At 37.0% G+C, this 17432-nt stretch overlaps 1 protein-coding gene across 3 annotated transcripts in view; it reads left to right on the top strand.

The window, feature by feature from the left end:
* Spg11 (SPG11 vesicle trafficking associated, spatacsin) overlaps positions 1-17432 on the top strand; it is an 80631-nt gene that overhangs the window by 8723 nt on the left and 54476 nt on the right. For all 3 annotated transcript variants that reach the window (XM_076850731.1, XM_076850730.1, XM_076850732.1), the window contains 5 exons: positions 2596-2733; positions 2909-3357; positions 4465-4610; positions 14292-14427; positions 16937-17092. In XM_076850731.1, coding sequence (XP_076706846.1) covers positions 2596-2733; positions 2909-3357; positions 4465-4610; positions 14292-14427; positions 16937-17092 — 1025 coding nt within the window. The remainder of the gene's footprint in view (positions 1-2595; positions 2734-2908; positions 3358-4464; positions 4611-14291; positions 14428-16936; positions 17093-17432) is intronic.

Raw genomic sequence — 17432 nt, 5'->3', positions numbered from 1 at the left:
ATGTGGTGCTGAGGGTTGAACCTAGTCCCTCACATGTGCTAAGCAAGTACTGTACCGCTGAGCCACAATCCTAGCTCAGCACAAGCTGGTCTTGAGCTTGTGGGGGTCAGGCAATCCTCCTGCCTCAGTCTTCTCAGTAGCTGGGGTTTGTTCTTTCAGTTCATTGTCTTTCTCTTCTAATCCACCTTAGCTGTCTATTCTCATATGCATATCCTGAGTTTTGTTAATATTTGAAATTACTTTTCCCCTAGATCACTTCTCTACATAACTGCACTCTGATCACAACTTCCCAAATTTTCTGGCTTACTTTCTCAAGTATTCCCACCTTACCAGTCATCTAACTTCACTGGAATTTCCAGTTCATTGACCTTGTAGTCTTTATCCCCCTTCTGTCTTCACTTCCCTTCCTTTCCAGTGTAGATTTTGTGATTTCTCATTTTAGTCATTTCCTGCTTGCTCTCTAAACTCTTGCTTCTGCCTTGTGATAACACTTGGTCTGAGAAATGTCTATTCTGAGTTAAACCTTTTATTCTGCCTTTTTTCGTGTCTATACTCAAGCAATTTGAACTTGTGAGAAATCAACAAAGGAAAATTGATGCTTAAGTTTGCATTCATTATCGTCAGTTGGTTTCACAGTATTGCCTAGAAGTTTTACAATTTTTTTTCCCCATGAACTCATTTTTACAACATTGTTTTTAAACCTCTATTTTTTTCAAACCCACTTATCTCTTTACATCAACCTTTTTTTGACTGACCTTGTCTTCTTTATTTTTTTCAATATTTAATTTTTAGTTGTAATTGGACACAACATCTTTATTTTATTTATTTATTTTTATGTGGTGCTGAGGATCAAACCCTGCATGTGCTAGGCAGGCGCTCTACTGCTAAGCCACAATTCCAGCCCTGACATTGTCTCCTTTATAAAAGAATTAAAACGCATTTCCTGGGACTTCCTCAGTTTCTTAGTAGTTTCCTTTTTCCTATGAAGGCCCAGCCCTTCCCTTCTTCTTAGGGATCTTTTCCATTTTCTCTTTTCTGTCTCCAGTCTCTTCAGTACTGGATCCACATCAAGTTAATCACCAGTTCTAGCTATTTTATTCCTGAATGTTTCTTGAATCTGTCCACTTCTTAACTCCTAATCCACGTTACTACATTGTTTTATCTGAACTACCTTAACAACCACTTAGTCTCATGTCTGCTCTTACTCTTCAAATCTATCCTTTGTACAGTAGACAAAGTGACGTTGTTAAAATGAATTTATCAGAGTTATAGCCAGGTATTAACGTCGGAGGGCAGGAGATCTATCTTTTCTTGTTAGGGAACTACTTTTTCATACATTCTTTGTTTTCATTTTTATCCTGTCTTTTCTGACTTTTCATCATCTCCTTGACAAATATTGTACCAATTTATTACCTTTAAGTCATTGAAAGGGTTAATATTTACTTAACCAAGTGCTCTTGAGGATTATATGCTTTCCCTTCTTTCCCTAGCTGTCTTCTGCATCTGATCAATTCTCATTTCTGCTTGAAAATCTTTAGCTACCTCTCTCCACCCCAATATAAAAGTTAAAAATTCTTAAATAGCTCACATGGCCCTGAGCCATCTGTCCTTCTCCACCTTCTCATTTACTGCTCTTTAGCCACCACTAGGTTCTTTTTTGTTTCTTCAGTGTGACAGCCCTCTTTCCACACACACTCTTCCGCCTATATTTAAACATAATATTTTGCCTTCTAATTTGTATGCATTTGCCTGGTCTCAGCCTAACTCTTACTTTGTGGTGGCAGTATAGTGAGTAATTAAAACTCTGGGCTTTATGGTTAAACTAACCTGGTTCAAAGTTTCTCAGAAGCTTAATTTTTATATCTAAAAAGTTAGACTATTTATTTTTATAAGGTTGTTAAAAGACATAAGAACTTACATAAAGTGTTGAGTAAAACATCTATAATGTAGTAGTCAAGAAATGCTCTTACCGCTTTATTTTTATTTTTATTTTATTTTTGGTACTGGGAATTGAAGCCAGGGTGCTTAACCTCTGAGCCACATTCTCAGCCCCCCACCTTTTTTTTTTTTTTTTTTTTTTAAGAACAGGGTCTTGCTAAGTTGCTTAGGGCCTCACTAAGTTGCTGAGGCTGGCCTTGAACTTGCCATCCTCCTAGGCCTCTTGAGCTTCTGGGATTTCAGGCATATACCACCACACCCAGCTGGAAATCAAATTCTTTTTTTGTGGGGAGTACTGGGGATTGAACTCAGGGGCACTTGACCACTGAGTCACATCCCCAGTTCTATATTGTGTTTTTTTTTAGAGACAGGGTCTCACTGAGTTGCTTAGTACCTCGCTTTTGTTGAGACTGGCTTTTAACTCAAGATCCTCCCGCCTCAGCCTCCCAAGATGCTGGGATTACAATATCTCCAAGAGTCAAATTGATGAAGTTAACTCACTGTTTTGTAAGGCAGGGAGTTAAGGAGTTTCATTCTGGGAAATTTATTGTTCATTCTCTGTGACCCCCCCCCACCCAACTTTTGTAAGAACAATTATAACAGAAATTTGGGTTTGGTCATTACTTTTTACTCTGGCTATTACTTTTTTAAATATAGGCAATACCCAGGACACCTACTATGCGAAAGAATACTAGAAGACCTTCCTATTCAAGGACCTAAGGGGATAGATGAAGATGATCCTGTTAACTCTGTCCATAACATGAAACTGACCAAGTTTTCCTTCCAGGTTGATAGGTACAGAAACTTCCTTTTATGATTTTGTTCATTTCCATTTTTTTCATCTTGCTGACTAACTTTTCACTAAAGGTTTTTACTTGGTAGATACTTTTTTTTTTAAAGAGCATTTTTGTTCTGGTTTAGTCTTAATGCCTTTCACTGTAACTGGTATAAGTGCTACCCTATCTTCTAGGTCTTGGAATGCCCAGCTGTCGTCATTGAAGGAAACAATAAAGAGCTCCAAACCAGAGGTTTCCTGTTGTACTTCATGGTTCCAGGATATTTTACATTTGGAGTCCCCTGAATCTGGTAACCATAGTACTGATATGCCAAGCTGTGCTTTCCTTCCACGGGCAATAATGCATGGTCAGTTTAATTTTCCACAGAAAGCTCATATGAAGACCAGTGATAGAGGAAAAGCTTGGAAGTTAATGCACCTCAGTGAACAAGAGGAACCAGTAGAGCTCACATGTATGTCTGTGACAGGATTCTCTGCACTGTTTACATGGGTAGTGGGAATGACAGGCTGCACCATTGTCCTCTGGGATTTGGAGACCCAGGGCATGCAGTGTTTTTCCCTTGGCCAGAAGTGTATTCCTATAGACAATAGTGGAGACCAGCAACTGTGCCTTCTTTTGACAGGTAAGAAGGTCTTATACTGAAATACATTGTCAAGAGGTGTGCTTTCTTGATATATTTTACTTCTGTTGTCCTTGTGTCTATGTGTGCCTGCTCTCACCTTGTAGTGGTAACCATTCACAGAGGAAATTTGGTATTGCTCTTGGTAACATTGGTCTTATGTATTTTATTTTTAATTAACATCATTTCTGTTTAGCTAAATTCTAAGATACTAGGAGAAAGATATCTATTATAAACATGAAATATTAGAGGATTTTACACAACATCTAGATTTCTAGTTATTACTGATCTAGCAATGGTAGACCTGGTAACTTCAGTTAATGCATACTAACTGAAGAGTTGGAGCCAAGTTTCAGTTTTCTTAGAAGGGACTTTTTTTTTGGTACTGGGCCACTGAACCACATCCCCAGCCTTTTTTTATTTTTTAGATAGTGTCTCTCTACGTTTCTTAGGGCCTTGCTAAGTTGCTGAAGCTGGCTTTGCACTTGTGATCCTCCTGCCTCGGCCTTTCCAGCTGCTATATCTGGCTTCAGGATGTTTTTTTTTTATTCCATTGTTCTCCTTGTATTTGTTTTCTTTTCTCCTTGTATTTGTTTTCTTTTAAGATGGGGTCTTACTATGTTGCTTGGGCTGATCTTGAACTCTTGGTCTCCAGTGATCCTTCAGCTTTAGCCTTCCATATGCTAGGACTACAGGCACAAGCCAGCATGCCTGTCCGTTTCCAAATATTGATTGTGCAATATTGATTGTGCAACATAATAGTGAGTAGGGACTAGAAATGCGAAGTCTAGTGCTATTTCATAGGATGTACTTTTTTGTATGTGGTGCTGGGTATTAAACCTAGGGTTGCATACCTCAGAGGGAAGGCCTTTGCCACTGGGCTACGTCTCAGTGCTGTGGGTTCTTATCAGAATTTGCCTTGTGGGAAATGTTTTAAAAATAAAACTCTTTAAAAAAAAATTGGAAAAACCATGAGGTATTAAGATCATAATAGAAATGAAGTGGAAGCAATAGATAGCATCTAATAAATATTTGTAATTACGGTAATTTGTAATATTTGTTATTGCTAAAACATAAGTAGGACTCACATAAGATGTATTTTTCCTGTAGAAAATGGACTTTCTCTGATTTTGTTTGGGTTGACTCAAGAGGAATTTTTAAACAGACTAATGATCCATGGAAGTGCCAGCACTGTGGACTCTCTTTGTCATCTCAATGGTTGGGGAAGGTGCTCAATTCCCATACATGCACTGGAGGTAACAGAATTAAATGTCTTCTGTAGAAATTTATTTGCTGTTACATACCCTTTTCTTTGTTGTTACTGAGGAGTGAACCCATGGTCACTTAATCATTGAGCCACATTCCCACTCCTTTATTTTTATTTTTGTTTTGAGACGGGGAATCACTAAGTCCTTAGGGCCTCACTGATTTGCTGAGGCTGGTCTTGCACTTGCAATCCTCCTGCCTCAGCCTTCCAAATCACTGGGATTATAGGTATGTGCCACCATGCTGCGCACTGTCATGTACTCTTATTTGACTGAGGATTTGAGAGAATTCATTCAACTTAGAAGCCAATAAAACTATAATCTTTACCTATTTATTTGCTTAGGTCTCTTTCATTGCCCTAATTTATTTAGCACTTTACCCCCTTTGGATTTAAGTGAGATTACAATACATATTGTTTCAGACAGATAGTGTTATGGGAAATGGAGGCCACAGTAAGCTAGTAAGACTAAATGAACTGGATGGTGGTAGTGCATGCCTATTATCTCAGAGACTCAGGAGGTTGAGCAGGAAGATTGCAAGTCAGAGTCCAGCCTCAGCAACTCAGCAAGGCCCTGTCTCAAAGTATAAAAAGGGCTTTGGATGTAGCTCAGTGGTAAAGCACCCCTGGATTCAATCTCCAGTAGCGAAAACAAAGAAAGATTAAATGAAGTGGAAGCAAGCTATATGGTCAAGCTTGAACTGGAATGATCTTTATTCCTACCTTATACTTTCTACCCTTCCTATCCAGCTTTGGGGGCTACATCCTGAATTTATACAACATTTTACAGTTCACCTACTCTTATATACATTATTTAATTTTGTTCTATAACAATTAGATGAGATGGATGGATTAGGTAGTTTTTATTCTGTTTTATGGATAGAAACATGCTTTAGTCAATAGTTTATCAATTTTGTTTACCGTTTTGAAAATTCATTTTTTCATTTCTGTTATCTTTTATATTGTTTCTATTTCATTGAAATTGAACTCAGGGGCACTTAACTACTAAGCCACATCCCTAGCCCCTTTTTATATTTTATTTGCTGAGGCTGGCTTTTATTTGTAATCCTCCTGGCTCATGAAGCTGCATCTGCCCGGCTTCATTTACTTCTGATGTTTATTATTTCTTCTGCTTATTTGGGGTTTGGCTTATTTTATTTTTCTGATTCCTTGAGGCAAAAGGATAGTTTGAGATTTTTCTGTGCCCCCGCCCTCCTCCGCCCTTTTTTTTAACCAAGTCTCATTGTGTTGTCCAGGCTGGCCTTGAACTCACAACCCTTCAGCCAGACTGCGGCACCTTGATCCATCAGTTGTTCAAGAGTACATTGTTTAATTTCCATGTGTTTGTATGGTTTTTGAAGTGTTTTTGTTAATGATTTTTACTTTATTGCACTGTGGATGGAAAAGATACTTGATCCAATTACAGTTTTTGGGGCATTGAGATTTGTTTTGTGTCCTACCATATGATGTCTTCATGTGCTGTTGAAAAGAATGTATATGCTGCAGCTGTTGAATGGAATGTCCTATAGAAATCTGATAGGTTCATTTGGTCCTGGGGTTCAGTTTAATTCTATTTTTGTGTGTGTGTGTGTGTATGTGGATTTTTCTGTCTGGATGATCTGTTGCTAAAAGCATGAAAGTCCCCTGTTATTTTATTATAAAGAAAATGGCTAATAAGAAAGCAGAAAATATCAGAAGGTATAAAACTCACTTGTAAAATTAATTTTATAGACAAATTCAGAATGTTCTCATATTGTAAACGTGTAAATCATATCTTTTCGTATGAAAACTAAAAACAATAAAAAATAATGACTACATTAATATGTAGTTGTATCTCCTTTTAAGTCTGTTTATATTTGCTTTATGGACAGTGGTGCATGCTTATAATCCCAGTTACTTTGGAGATTGAGGCCATAGGCTCCCAAGTTTGAGGCCAGCCTGGGCAACTTAATGAGACCCTTTCTCAAAATGAAAAATGAACTAGGAATGTAGTTCAGTGGTATAGCACTTGCCTAGCATGCATGAGGACCTGGGTTTTTTGCTTTATGAATTTCAGTGGTCCAATATTCAATGTATATGTATTTACAAGGTTATTTCCTTTTGGGAATTGATCATTTTATCTTTATAATCATCTTTTTTTTTTTCTTTTTAATGCCTTTAATTTAAAGTCTATTTTATCTGATAAAAGTATGGCTTCTCCTTTCTTTTGGATTCCATTTACATAGAATATTTTTCCAGACCTTCATTTTTAGTCTGTACACGTTCCTGCATGTTAAGTTATTTCTACCCACTATTGGGGATTGAACCTAGTGGCATTCATTCTCAGTTATTTTTGTTTTTTTATTTTGAGGATGGCCTTGAGCTTATGATACTTCTGCCTCAGCCTCTGAGTTACAGAGATTACAGGCATGTGCCACCACACTTGGCTGAATTTTCTTGTAAGCAGCATGTAGTTAGGTCTTCTTTTTTATCCATTCACTCACTGTCTTTTAATTGGTGGATTTAATTCATTTACATTTAAGGTAATTATTAATAGGTAAAGTCTTACCACTGGCATTTCAAAAATTATTTTTGTCCCCCCCGCCCCTTTTCAGTACTGGGGATTGAACCTAGAGATGCACTACCACTCTGAATTACATCCCCAGTCCTTTTTATTTTTATTTTTTTGAGGCAGGGTCTCACTAAATTGCCATGATTATTCTTGAACTTCTGATCCTTCTACCTTAGCCTTCCTAGTATAGCTGGATTATAGGAATACAACATGGTGTTGTATTCCTATAATCCAGCTTCTAGTGTTATTTTTTCTTATTTATTTTTAGTTTCTTCATCTCTTATGGTCTTTCTTGGTGGTTAAATGATTTTTATCTTGTAGTGTTTTTATATAGTATATTTTTATTATTATTTTGAGCATACTATAGGTTTTTGCTTTGTGGCTACCTTGAGACTTACAAAAAACTTTTGATTATAACACACTTATTTTGAAATGATAGTATCTTAACATTGATTATAAATATAGGAAGAGGAAAAATACTAATTTTTAAAAAATTTGCACTTACACTGCATTCCTCCCACATTTTGAATTTTTTTTAATATTTATTTTTTAGTTTTTATGTGGTGCTGAGGATCGAACCCAGTGCCCCACACATGCCAGGCGAGCGCACAACCACTTGAACCACGTCCAGAGTCCACATTTGGAATTTTTTTTCTTTTACCATACGATTTATTTATTTATTTTTTTAGTCATACATGACAGCAGAATGTATTTTGACATATAATACATATATGGAATGTACATACATCAATCATATTGTCTATTCTATTCTGCTGCCCTTCCTAACCCCCTACTCCTCCCCTCCTCTCCCATTCTTTCTCTCTATCCAATCTAATGTGACACACTTTTTTTTTTCTTTTTCTCATCACAACATCATATATGTATTCTGTATAACAATGAGGTTCTCCTTCCATCTTCCCTCCCACCTCTCTTCCCTATTTAATGGTAGTCTTCTTCTCCACATTTTGAATTTTTGATGTCCCATCTTCTACCTTTTTATATTGCCTGTCTCTTAACATATTAATGTAGTAATTATTTTTTTGTATGTTCCAATACCAGAGATATAAGTGGTTTACAAAACTGTGTTTACAGAATAAAAGCATTCTGGATTTGTATTGTCACCCTTCCCAGTGAGTTTTAGACCTTTGGATGTTTTCTTCTTACTTGTTAGCATCTCTTTCTTTTAGTTTAAAGAACTCCTTTTAGAATTCTTATAGGACACATCTGGTGGTGATGAAGTCTCTCAGCTTTTGTGGGATTATCTGTCTCCATCATTTCTAAAAGCTAGCTTTATTTGGTACAATTTTCTTGGTTGCCAGTTCTTTTCCTTCAGTGCTGTGAATACCTCATTATCTTCCCTCTGGCCTATAAAGGTTTTGCTGAGAGGTCTGCTGTCAGATAAATCATAATACCCTTATGTTATGTATTTCTTTTGCTGTCTTGAGAATCAATCTCTCTCTCTCTCTCTCTCTCTCTCTCTCTCTCTCTCTCTATATATATATATATATATATATATATATACACACACACACACACACACTAAACATTATATATGTGTGTGTGTGTATATATGTGTATATATATATAAAATGTTGTAGATGAACACAATTTATTTTGTTTATTTAGCTTTGCTTTTTTTTTTTTTTTTTTTGTGGTGTTGGGGATCAAATCCAGTGCCTCATGTACCCTAAGCAAGGGTTCTATCACTGAGCCACAACCCCAACCCCTTTACTTTGTCTTTAATCTTTGAGATTTTGATTATACAGCTTGGAGTAGATTTGGTTGAGTTGAATCTGACTTGTGACCTTAGACTTTCCTATACCTGGATATTTGTATTCTTCTCTAGGTTTAAGAAGTTTTCTGTTATTATTCCTTTGTATAAGCTTTATTCTCAAGTCCCTCTTAAACACTAAATATTTGCTCTTTTAAAAGCTGACCCAAGAGAGCTTTTTTTCGTTTCTCTTTTCTTTCTCTTCCCTGTGTATTTTCAAATACCTTTTCTTTAAGTTCAATGATTCTTCTGTTTGATCCCTTCTGTTACATTTTTTCATTTCATTTAGTGTATTTGTCAGCTCAAGGATTTCTGTTTTTGTTTTTTTTTAAAATTACTTCAATCCTTTAACTTTCTCTGATAAATTACTAAATTACTTGTTAAAGTTTTTTGAGTTTCCTTTTTTATAAATAATTTTTGACAGTTTTTTCCCCACATTTTTTACTGGTGCCTTATAGTAGTACATAGTGATGTAAATATTCATACATGCATGCACACATTATAACAATATAATTTGGCCAATATAGCTCCCGAACACTTCACCTCTCCCCCTCCTTCTCCCACCCCCAACCTCCGTCTGTTTCCTCTACTGATCTTCCTTTGATATTCATTAGATCTCCCACCTCTCCCCTGCCTTCTTTTTCTTTTTAATATTTTTTTTTGTTGTGGATGGACACAGTATCTTTATTTATTTTTATGTGGTGCAAAGGATTGAACCTGGTGCCTCACACGTATGAGGCAAGTGCTCTACCCGTGAACTACAGCCTTAGTCCTCTTTTCCTTTTTCCTCTCTAGCTTCCACATATGAGAGAAAACATATGATCCTTGGCCTTCTGAGTTTGTCTTATTTCCCTTAACATAATGGTCTCAAATTCTATCCATTTTCCATCAAATGACATAATTTTATTTTTCTTTATGGCTAAATAAAATGCCATTGTCTATATATACACCACATTTTCTTTATCCATTCATTGGTTGATGGACACCTAGGTTGGTTCCACAGTTTGTTGTGAATTGTGTTGCTATAAACATGGATATGCATGTATCATTATAGTATGATGACTTTAATTGTTTAGGATAAATACTGAAGAGTGGTATGGCTGGGTTATATAGTGGTTTCCATGCCTAGTCTTTTTTTTTTTTTTTTTTTTGGTACTGGGGTTTGAACCCAAGAGCACTTAACCACTGAGCCACATCCCCAGCTCTTTTTTATGTTTTACTTAGAGACAGGGCCTCACTGAGTTGTTAGAGCCTTGCTTTTGCTGAGGCTGCTTTGAACTCTCAATCCTCCTGCTTCAGCCTCTCAAACCACTGGGATTACAGATGTGGGCCACTCCACCTGGCCCGTTCCTAGTCTTTTGAGGAATCTCCATACTGACTTGCATAGTGGTTGTGGTAATTTACAATCCCACCAACAATGTAAAAATGTTGCTTTTTCTCCACATTCCAGCACTTATTATTGTTTGTATTCTTGATGACTGCCATTTGACGGTGTGAGAGGAAATCTCAGTGTGGTTTTGATTTGCATTTCTCTAATTACTAATCTAATTAGTAATTTCTCTAATTATACTAATATATGGAATATTTTTCCATATATTTATTGACCATTTGTATTTCTTCTTTTGAGAAGTGTCTCTTAATTCATTTGCCCATTTATTAATCAGGTTATCTGGTTTTTTGGTGTTAAGTTTTTTGAGTTCTTTATATATTCTAGATAATAGTCCTCTGTCAGAAGAGTAGTGAACAAAGATTTTCTCCCATTATGTAGATTCTGTCTTCATATTCCTAATTGTTTCCTTTGCTGTGTAGACTCTTTTTAATTTGATACCATCCCATTATTAACTTGGCATTATTTTTTGAGCTTTAGTGGTTCAGTTTTAGGCAGTATTTTTTTAAATATTTAATTTTTAGTTGTAGGTGGACACATTACATTTTTATGTGGTGCTGAGGATTGAACCCAGTGCCCCATGCATAGGTGAGTGCTCCATCTCTGAGCCACAACCCCAGTCCTTTTTGGCAGTTTTTATGGTTCTACTGAAACACAAATAAAGTGTGCTCAAACCATCTATTTTCTTTGCTGCACAGCCTGGCACTGGAATTGGTGATTGTGATGGCTGGCTGAGCTTTCCAGTTCTTAGGGAAAACATTGTGAGCAATCTCTGCATAAAATTTATTGAGCCAAGTGTGTTGGCACACTCCCCAACCGTAATCCCAGTAACTCAAGAGGATTGAAAGTGTGAGGCGAGCTTCAGCAATTTAGCAAGGCCCTAAGCAACTTAGTGAGACCCTGTCTCATTAAGTGGCTTAGTACTCCCTGGGTTCAATCCCCAGTATTAAAAAAAAAAAAAAAAAAAAAAAAAAAAAAAAAAGGAGGTATATCAGGAAGATTTCCTTATCTTTAATATTGTGGACCAGGAACATCTAGAAGGAAGCCACTCGGCAGCATGTTCAGTTTTCTTAGTGCTTCTATAACTAATGTTGAGAATCAAGATCGGCCCTTGAATTTTCTCTACACCTTGTTCGAACATCTGGTCTCTGCTACTTATCTTAATTCTGATGTATCAATCTGCCTGTTGCTGGATGAAATTCTTTATTCTTTTTTTTAAAATATTTTTTAGTCATAGATGGAACACAATACCTTTATTTTATTTGTTTGTTTATATGTGGTGCTGAAGATTGAACCCAGGGCCTCACATGTGAGAGGCAAGTGCTCTGCCACTGAGCCACAATACCAGTCCCTTCATCTTCTTTTTGATATTGGGCTTCACAAGAGGTCTGAAAGCAAACCTAATCCAGGGGCAGTAGGGACAGGTAGACTGTAGATGTATGAGTGGCCAATGATTAAGATTCACTAAATAGAAAATGGCTGTCATCTCTGTAGGCAATACTGGGGAAGAGACATTAGTTTTCTTTAAATACCTTAGGTTAAATTCTTTGTCCAAGCGCCGGGTATGGTTTCACACAACCTGTAATCCCAGCAATTTAGGAGGCTGAAGCAGAAGGATCACAAGTACAAAGCCAGCCTCAGCAACTCAGTGAGACCCTGTCTCTAAATTTAAAAAGGGGGCAGGGATGTAGCTCAGTGGTTAAGTGCCCCTGGGTTCAATCCCTGGTACCAAAAAAAATTGTGTGAGAATTCATACACGTTGTTGCTTTATGGTCAATTTCTGGTGCCTTATTGCCTTTTAGGTGAAGTCAAGGTTTTCTGGAAGTTCTTGATGTTTGTTGGTATACCATAACATGTGCACCTTGAGGATTGGGTATTTAGTCCATTCTTCATAGTCTGGCTTTGTTTATACCTGTCCTTGCATAAATTCTAAATTGGCTGCTTATTTTCTCAGAACCTATGGTCACTGCTGATATTTCAGATTGAATGGTATCCTGAGCTCAGATTTTCAAGCCCATGATTGATATATTGTCACTGTTTCAGCATGAGAGGGCACCCCAATCCCAAATTTGTCACAAATCCACAATGGTCAGTTCTTTAGGATGGATTGGGGAAGTGTCTAAAAAATGTAGTCAGTCTTTGGAAGTCTCTGTTTGGGACCAGATTCGGCCCAAACACTTTGCTATAGTCACCGTGTATAGTCACTTCAGGCTTCTGCCTGTCACAGGGTCTTACCGTGGAAGGAGTGGCCCTGGGGTTCTCAGCAGTGACTTCACACTTTCCTCACTCTTTCCAAGTGGATATTGACTCTTTGAGCTATGTTACTTGGGGTTTGGATTAGGGTAGAGTGGGCAGTCTTGTGACTACTAGTGCTTCAATGCTGGGTTGCACCTGGAGCCTACAGCCTGCTGAAATTAGCACAGCATGGGCAGGATCAAGGTTCATGCTCCTGTCACCTGTCTGCTGCTGTGTACTCATTGTACTCATGTATTGCTAGCTAGACGTGATGCTGACTGAAATACAAGTGTGTCCACCAGGGCCTCAGGTTTTCATCTGGCGTAGGACAGGTCCAGAGGCCTTGTCCAGTGGCACTAGCACATGAACAGAAGCCATTAGAATCTGCTCAGGGTTGGGTTTTACTGGCCCAGCAGAGTATTTTTCTGCCCTTTAGTGCTGAAATAGTGACAACACACCAATCATAGACTTTTAGCAGACACTGGGCATATCTACCTCTAGCAAATGGAATCTTTCCCCACAGTGTGCTGCCTTAGGTTTGGGGAGGGGTGGTGGAAATAGGCTGTTGGTAGCACTGGGTTTCATTGTGGTAGTCCTAGTACTCAGTTCCAAGTCTAAGGACCTAATTCCCTCTCTTTCCCCCAAGTAGAAGGCATCTCTCTCCACATTATTTGCTTTGAGTTGGACAAGAGGTGACGTAGGCAACTCTTTTCTGCCTTCCTTAATCGTTTGTTTTGTGTGTGTGTGTGTGTGTGTGTGTGTGTGTGTGTGGATGTCAAAAACAGATACTGTGATCTTTCACCTTTTCTTTATTTCTTGGTAAAGGTAATTACATTTGTTAATAGCTGTTCAAATTGATATTTCTGTGAAGAGACAATCATTTCTAGAAGGTCTTACTTTACTGCCATCTTGTTTTACCTATTATTTGTTACAAATGGTACGTTATAAATCACATCATTTCTTTCCAGTGTAAAGAAATACAGTTGGGACTGGGATTGTGGTTTAGAGGTAGAGTGCTCGCCTAGCACGCGTGAGGCACTGAGTTCGACCCTCAGCACCACATAAAAATAAAATAAAAATATGTGTCCATCTACAACTAAAAAATAAATATTAAAAAAATACAGTTAACTTTTTATATCTTGATTTTTGTATTTAGCTAATCTGTTAACTCATCCTAATAATGGATCTATTCTATGGAAGTCTTTATATAGTTAATCTGCATTTAACATCAGAATAATATAATTTCTTCTCTTTAATACTTAAGCTTTTGGGGGGCTAGGGCTGTAGCTCAGTGGTAGAGTGCTTGTCTTGAATGTGTGAGGCACTGGGTTTGATCCTCAGTACCACATAAAAATAAATAAAGATATTGTGTTCCTCTGCAACTAAAAGAATATTTTAAAAAATACTTATGCTTTTATTCTTTTTGTCCTGTTTTGCTGTTAGGACCTTCAGTATAATATCCAGAAGTAAGGGTGAGCATCTTTATCTTATTTCAAAAGCTTTATCTACCTTCAAAGCTGATAAAACCTATTCTCCTACCAGTTTGGCTCTGAATATTTCTGGAGCATTGAGTGTCATGGCCTAATCTCTTTCCTCCCGGGTGGTTATTAGAGCCACCCAGTAACATCTCCATCAGTCTTTGCACGTTAAGTTCTAAAGTTTAAAAAAAAAAAAAAATCTGAATCTTGATTTTTTTTTTTTTCCTGATTCCTCCTTCCCCCCATTTTAGGCTGGAATAGAAAATCGTCAGCTGGACACAGTAGATTTCTACTTGAAGAGCAAGGAAAATCTTTTTACCCTGTTTTCAAAATCTTCTGTACCTGATCAGTTTGATCACTTGCCACCATCTCATTTATATTTAAGAAGTAAGTAAAATAAAGACTTCTCCATTTGTACTGATCATTTTTAATTACTTTGAAACATCATGTATTCTGATGACTTGTTGACTTCTCTACTTACCAGAACTAATGTATGGGATTTATATACATTGTGGAAACTTGAGAGAGTTTTCAGAATCTATAGATGTTGTCATTCTAAGTGGCATATTATTCATATTCTGTGCTGTGTTTGATATTTTTAATATGCAAGGAAAAGATGATCTTTCAAATTCATGAAAATTTTATACAAGAAAAAATAAAATTCATTGCTGATACTTGCAACTGTCTGAGATGTATATAGACAATACTGATTGCTTTCTGAGTTGTGGAGTTGTGGATTAGATTTTGTTATAAGAATTTTCACACTGACTCGTTTTTTGCTACTTTATCAATTCTTCTTAAGATTTTGGCTATTCTTCCTTAAAAAATAGGAAGCCTAGCTTTTATTCTTGGAACAGATAATCATGTCAATCCTCTGTTTAGAGGGACAGCTAAAACCTGAGGTGGAAGCTCTGACTTGATGACAGTTGAAATTAAATTGAATCAAGGGAGCATTAACATACAGGCAAGGTTTTAATTGGGACTTCACCTGCAGAGAGAAAACACTGATGGAGAAGTGGATCAGGCTGTTCCCCGAACAAAGGGAGATGTACGTTTTTATTTTTATTGGGAGGGGGGTGCTGAGTCCTGTATTTTTTAATCATTATCACCATCCTGTACAAATTTTGTGGTGATTTCCAACAGTCTCATTCTCTCATCTGGTTTATTCTTAGAGACATTATGTTGAAGGCATCCTAGGATTTTTTTTTTTTTTTTTTTTTAGTTGTAGTTGGACACAACACCTCTATTAACCTAGTTGTATGTGGTGCTGAGGTCCAAACCCAGGGCCCCCACATGCGCTAGGCAAGCATTCTACCCCTGAGCCACAACCCCAGCCCCTGAAGGCATTCTAGCTTTTATGATGCATCTGGTTTTTGTGATTGAGAAGGTGGATTGGAAGAGTGAGGAGGGTGGGAAAGAATACCATACTTTTAATGTCCCTGTGGTGGTCCCTGATTACCTCACCCCTATACATGTGATATTATCATCTGTTTTTTTTCCCTACTTGAATAATATATTTTAGACATATTTCTATACATAGATAGATATTATGATGACATGAATTTCATTGTATGGACTATGTCATAATTTACTCATCCAACTATTAGACATTTAGATTGATTCCAGTTTTTAAATATTGGCAATATACCATAAATGCTATGTGTAATTTTATGTATGTATAATTGGAATAAATATACTTGGAATAAATTCTAGACATAAAATTTTCAGGCCAGTGAGTATACAAAATGCACATTCTTAATTGCCTTGATAAATTTTCCTCCAAAGAACTTCTGTCAATTTCTACCCTAGTTGCATATAGAGAAAATGACAATCTGCTCAGTGTTAGTTCTCACTGAGAATATGAATTAGAAATTTTATTTTCTTTTTTTGGGTGCTGAGAGGGGGTTGGTTGGTTGATTGGTGCTAGGAGTCAAACCTGGAGGCCTTGGATATGCTGGGCAAGCACTATACTACTGAGCTTATATTCCCAGTCCTCTTTCAGTTTGATTGCAGAGTTTGGTGTTCTACCTCCCAACTTGCTGACTTTTTAGGATGCCCCCCCTTTTTAATCCACTTGAATTTATAGAAAAAATCCTGGTTTGTGATATTGAGTGATGCTGCATCTGAAAGTATGTGGTCATTGTTCACTTCCCCTGTTTGGTGGTCAATGATTTCTCCTCTACTCTCACTTACAGTGCTCTGCTCTAAAGGGCAACAGTGAACGTGGAATAATAAGCATGGCAAGGGCTGGGATGTAGCTCAGTAGTAGAGTGCTTGCCCAATATGTGTGAGACCCTGGGTTCAATTCCCAGTACCAATAATAATAATAAGAAGAAGGAAAAAAAAGCATAGAAATAAGTTTTACCTACTTCCTGGGAGGACTGCCCATGGTTCCTATCATTCTCACATAAGCAGTCATAACAGGAATCACTTCATTAGGGCCTTCAGCAACAAGTAGAGAATTCAGGGGCTTACATTTCTGTGTGTTGAAGAGAGTAGCTTTGGAATCACACAGGCATAGGTTCAAATTTTGCCTGTGCCATTTTTAGCTTAGACAAATTACTTATCCTCTCTGTACTTGTTTCCTCATCTATGGAAAAAGGAACATCTACTTCTTAAGCTATTGGAATAAGAAAGAATTTATAAATACTAAGTTCAGTACTTAAGATGTAGTAAATCAGCAAAATGGTAGTTAATGGTAATACCAGTAAATAATTATTAGTAGTAACGAAAATCATTAAAGTTGCAGGTAAGAAGCCTTCATTAAAGTTTTGTGAAAATAGCACATTGGTCCTTGTATGTATTTTAAATATTGCAACATGGAATTTTTGGATTTGTTAATTTTATTGGGAGTAGTCTAGTGTCCTTCATACTAATTTCTTTGCTTCTTTCTCAGATGTGGAAGAGCTGATACCAGCATTGGACTTACTTTGCTCAGCAATTAGAGAAAGTGATTCTGAAACCCAAAGCAAACACTTTTCAGAGCAATTGCTTAGTCTTACATTGTCTTTCCTTAACAAACAGATGAAGGAACTTTGTATTCACACTGAAGGTAAGAATAGCAGCAAAGAAAGGGGACGCATTCCTGTGTGTCAGGACAGTGAAATGCCATTTGCTAAAGTTGAATAAAGTTGACATGTAATTAAGTGAAATGAGTTTTGATACTGAGAAAGTTGGCAAAAAGACCTAGGACTAATCATTGTGAAGAATGTAAAAAGGACTATATTAAAACACAGATGCTTGTAAATAGAAAACAGTCCTCAAATATATTTTGAAAATTTGAAGATGGCAATTTTCAATTTTGGCATTCTCTAGAACTCTTTCTAACTAGTCATGTCCTCTTCCTTCCGCTGCCATAATATGTACATGTATGTGAATTGGCACATTGATAT

This window comes from Callospermophilus lateralis, chromosome 3, assembly GCF_048772815.1.
Source record: "Callospermophilus lateralis isolate mCalLat2 chromosome 3, mCalLat2.hap1, whole genome shotgun sequence".
Taxonomy (NCBI): domain Eukaryota; kingdom Metazoa; phylum Chordata; class Mammalia; order Rodentia; family Sciuridae; genus Callospermophilus; species Callospermophilus lateralis.
This window is presented reverse-complemented; position numbering and strand designations above follow the sequence as displayed.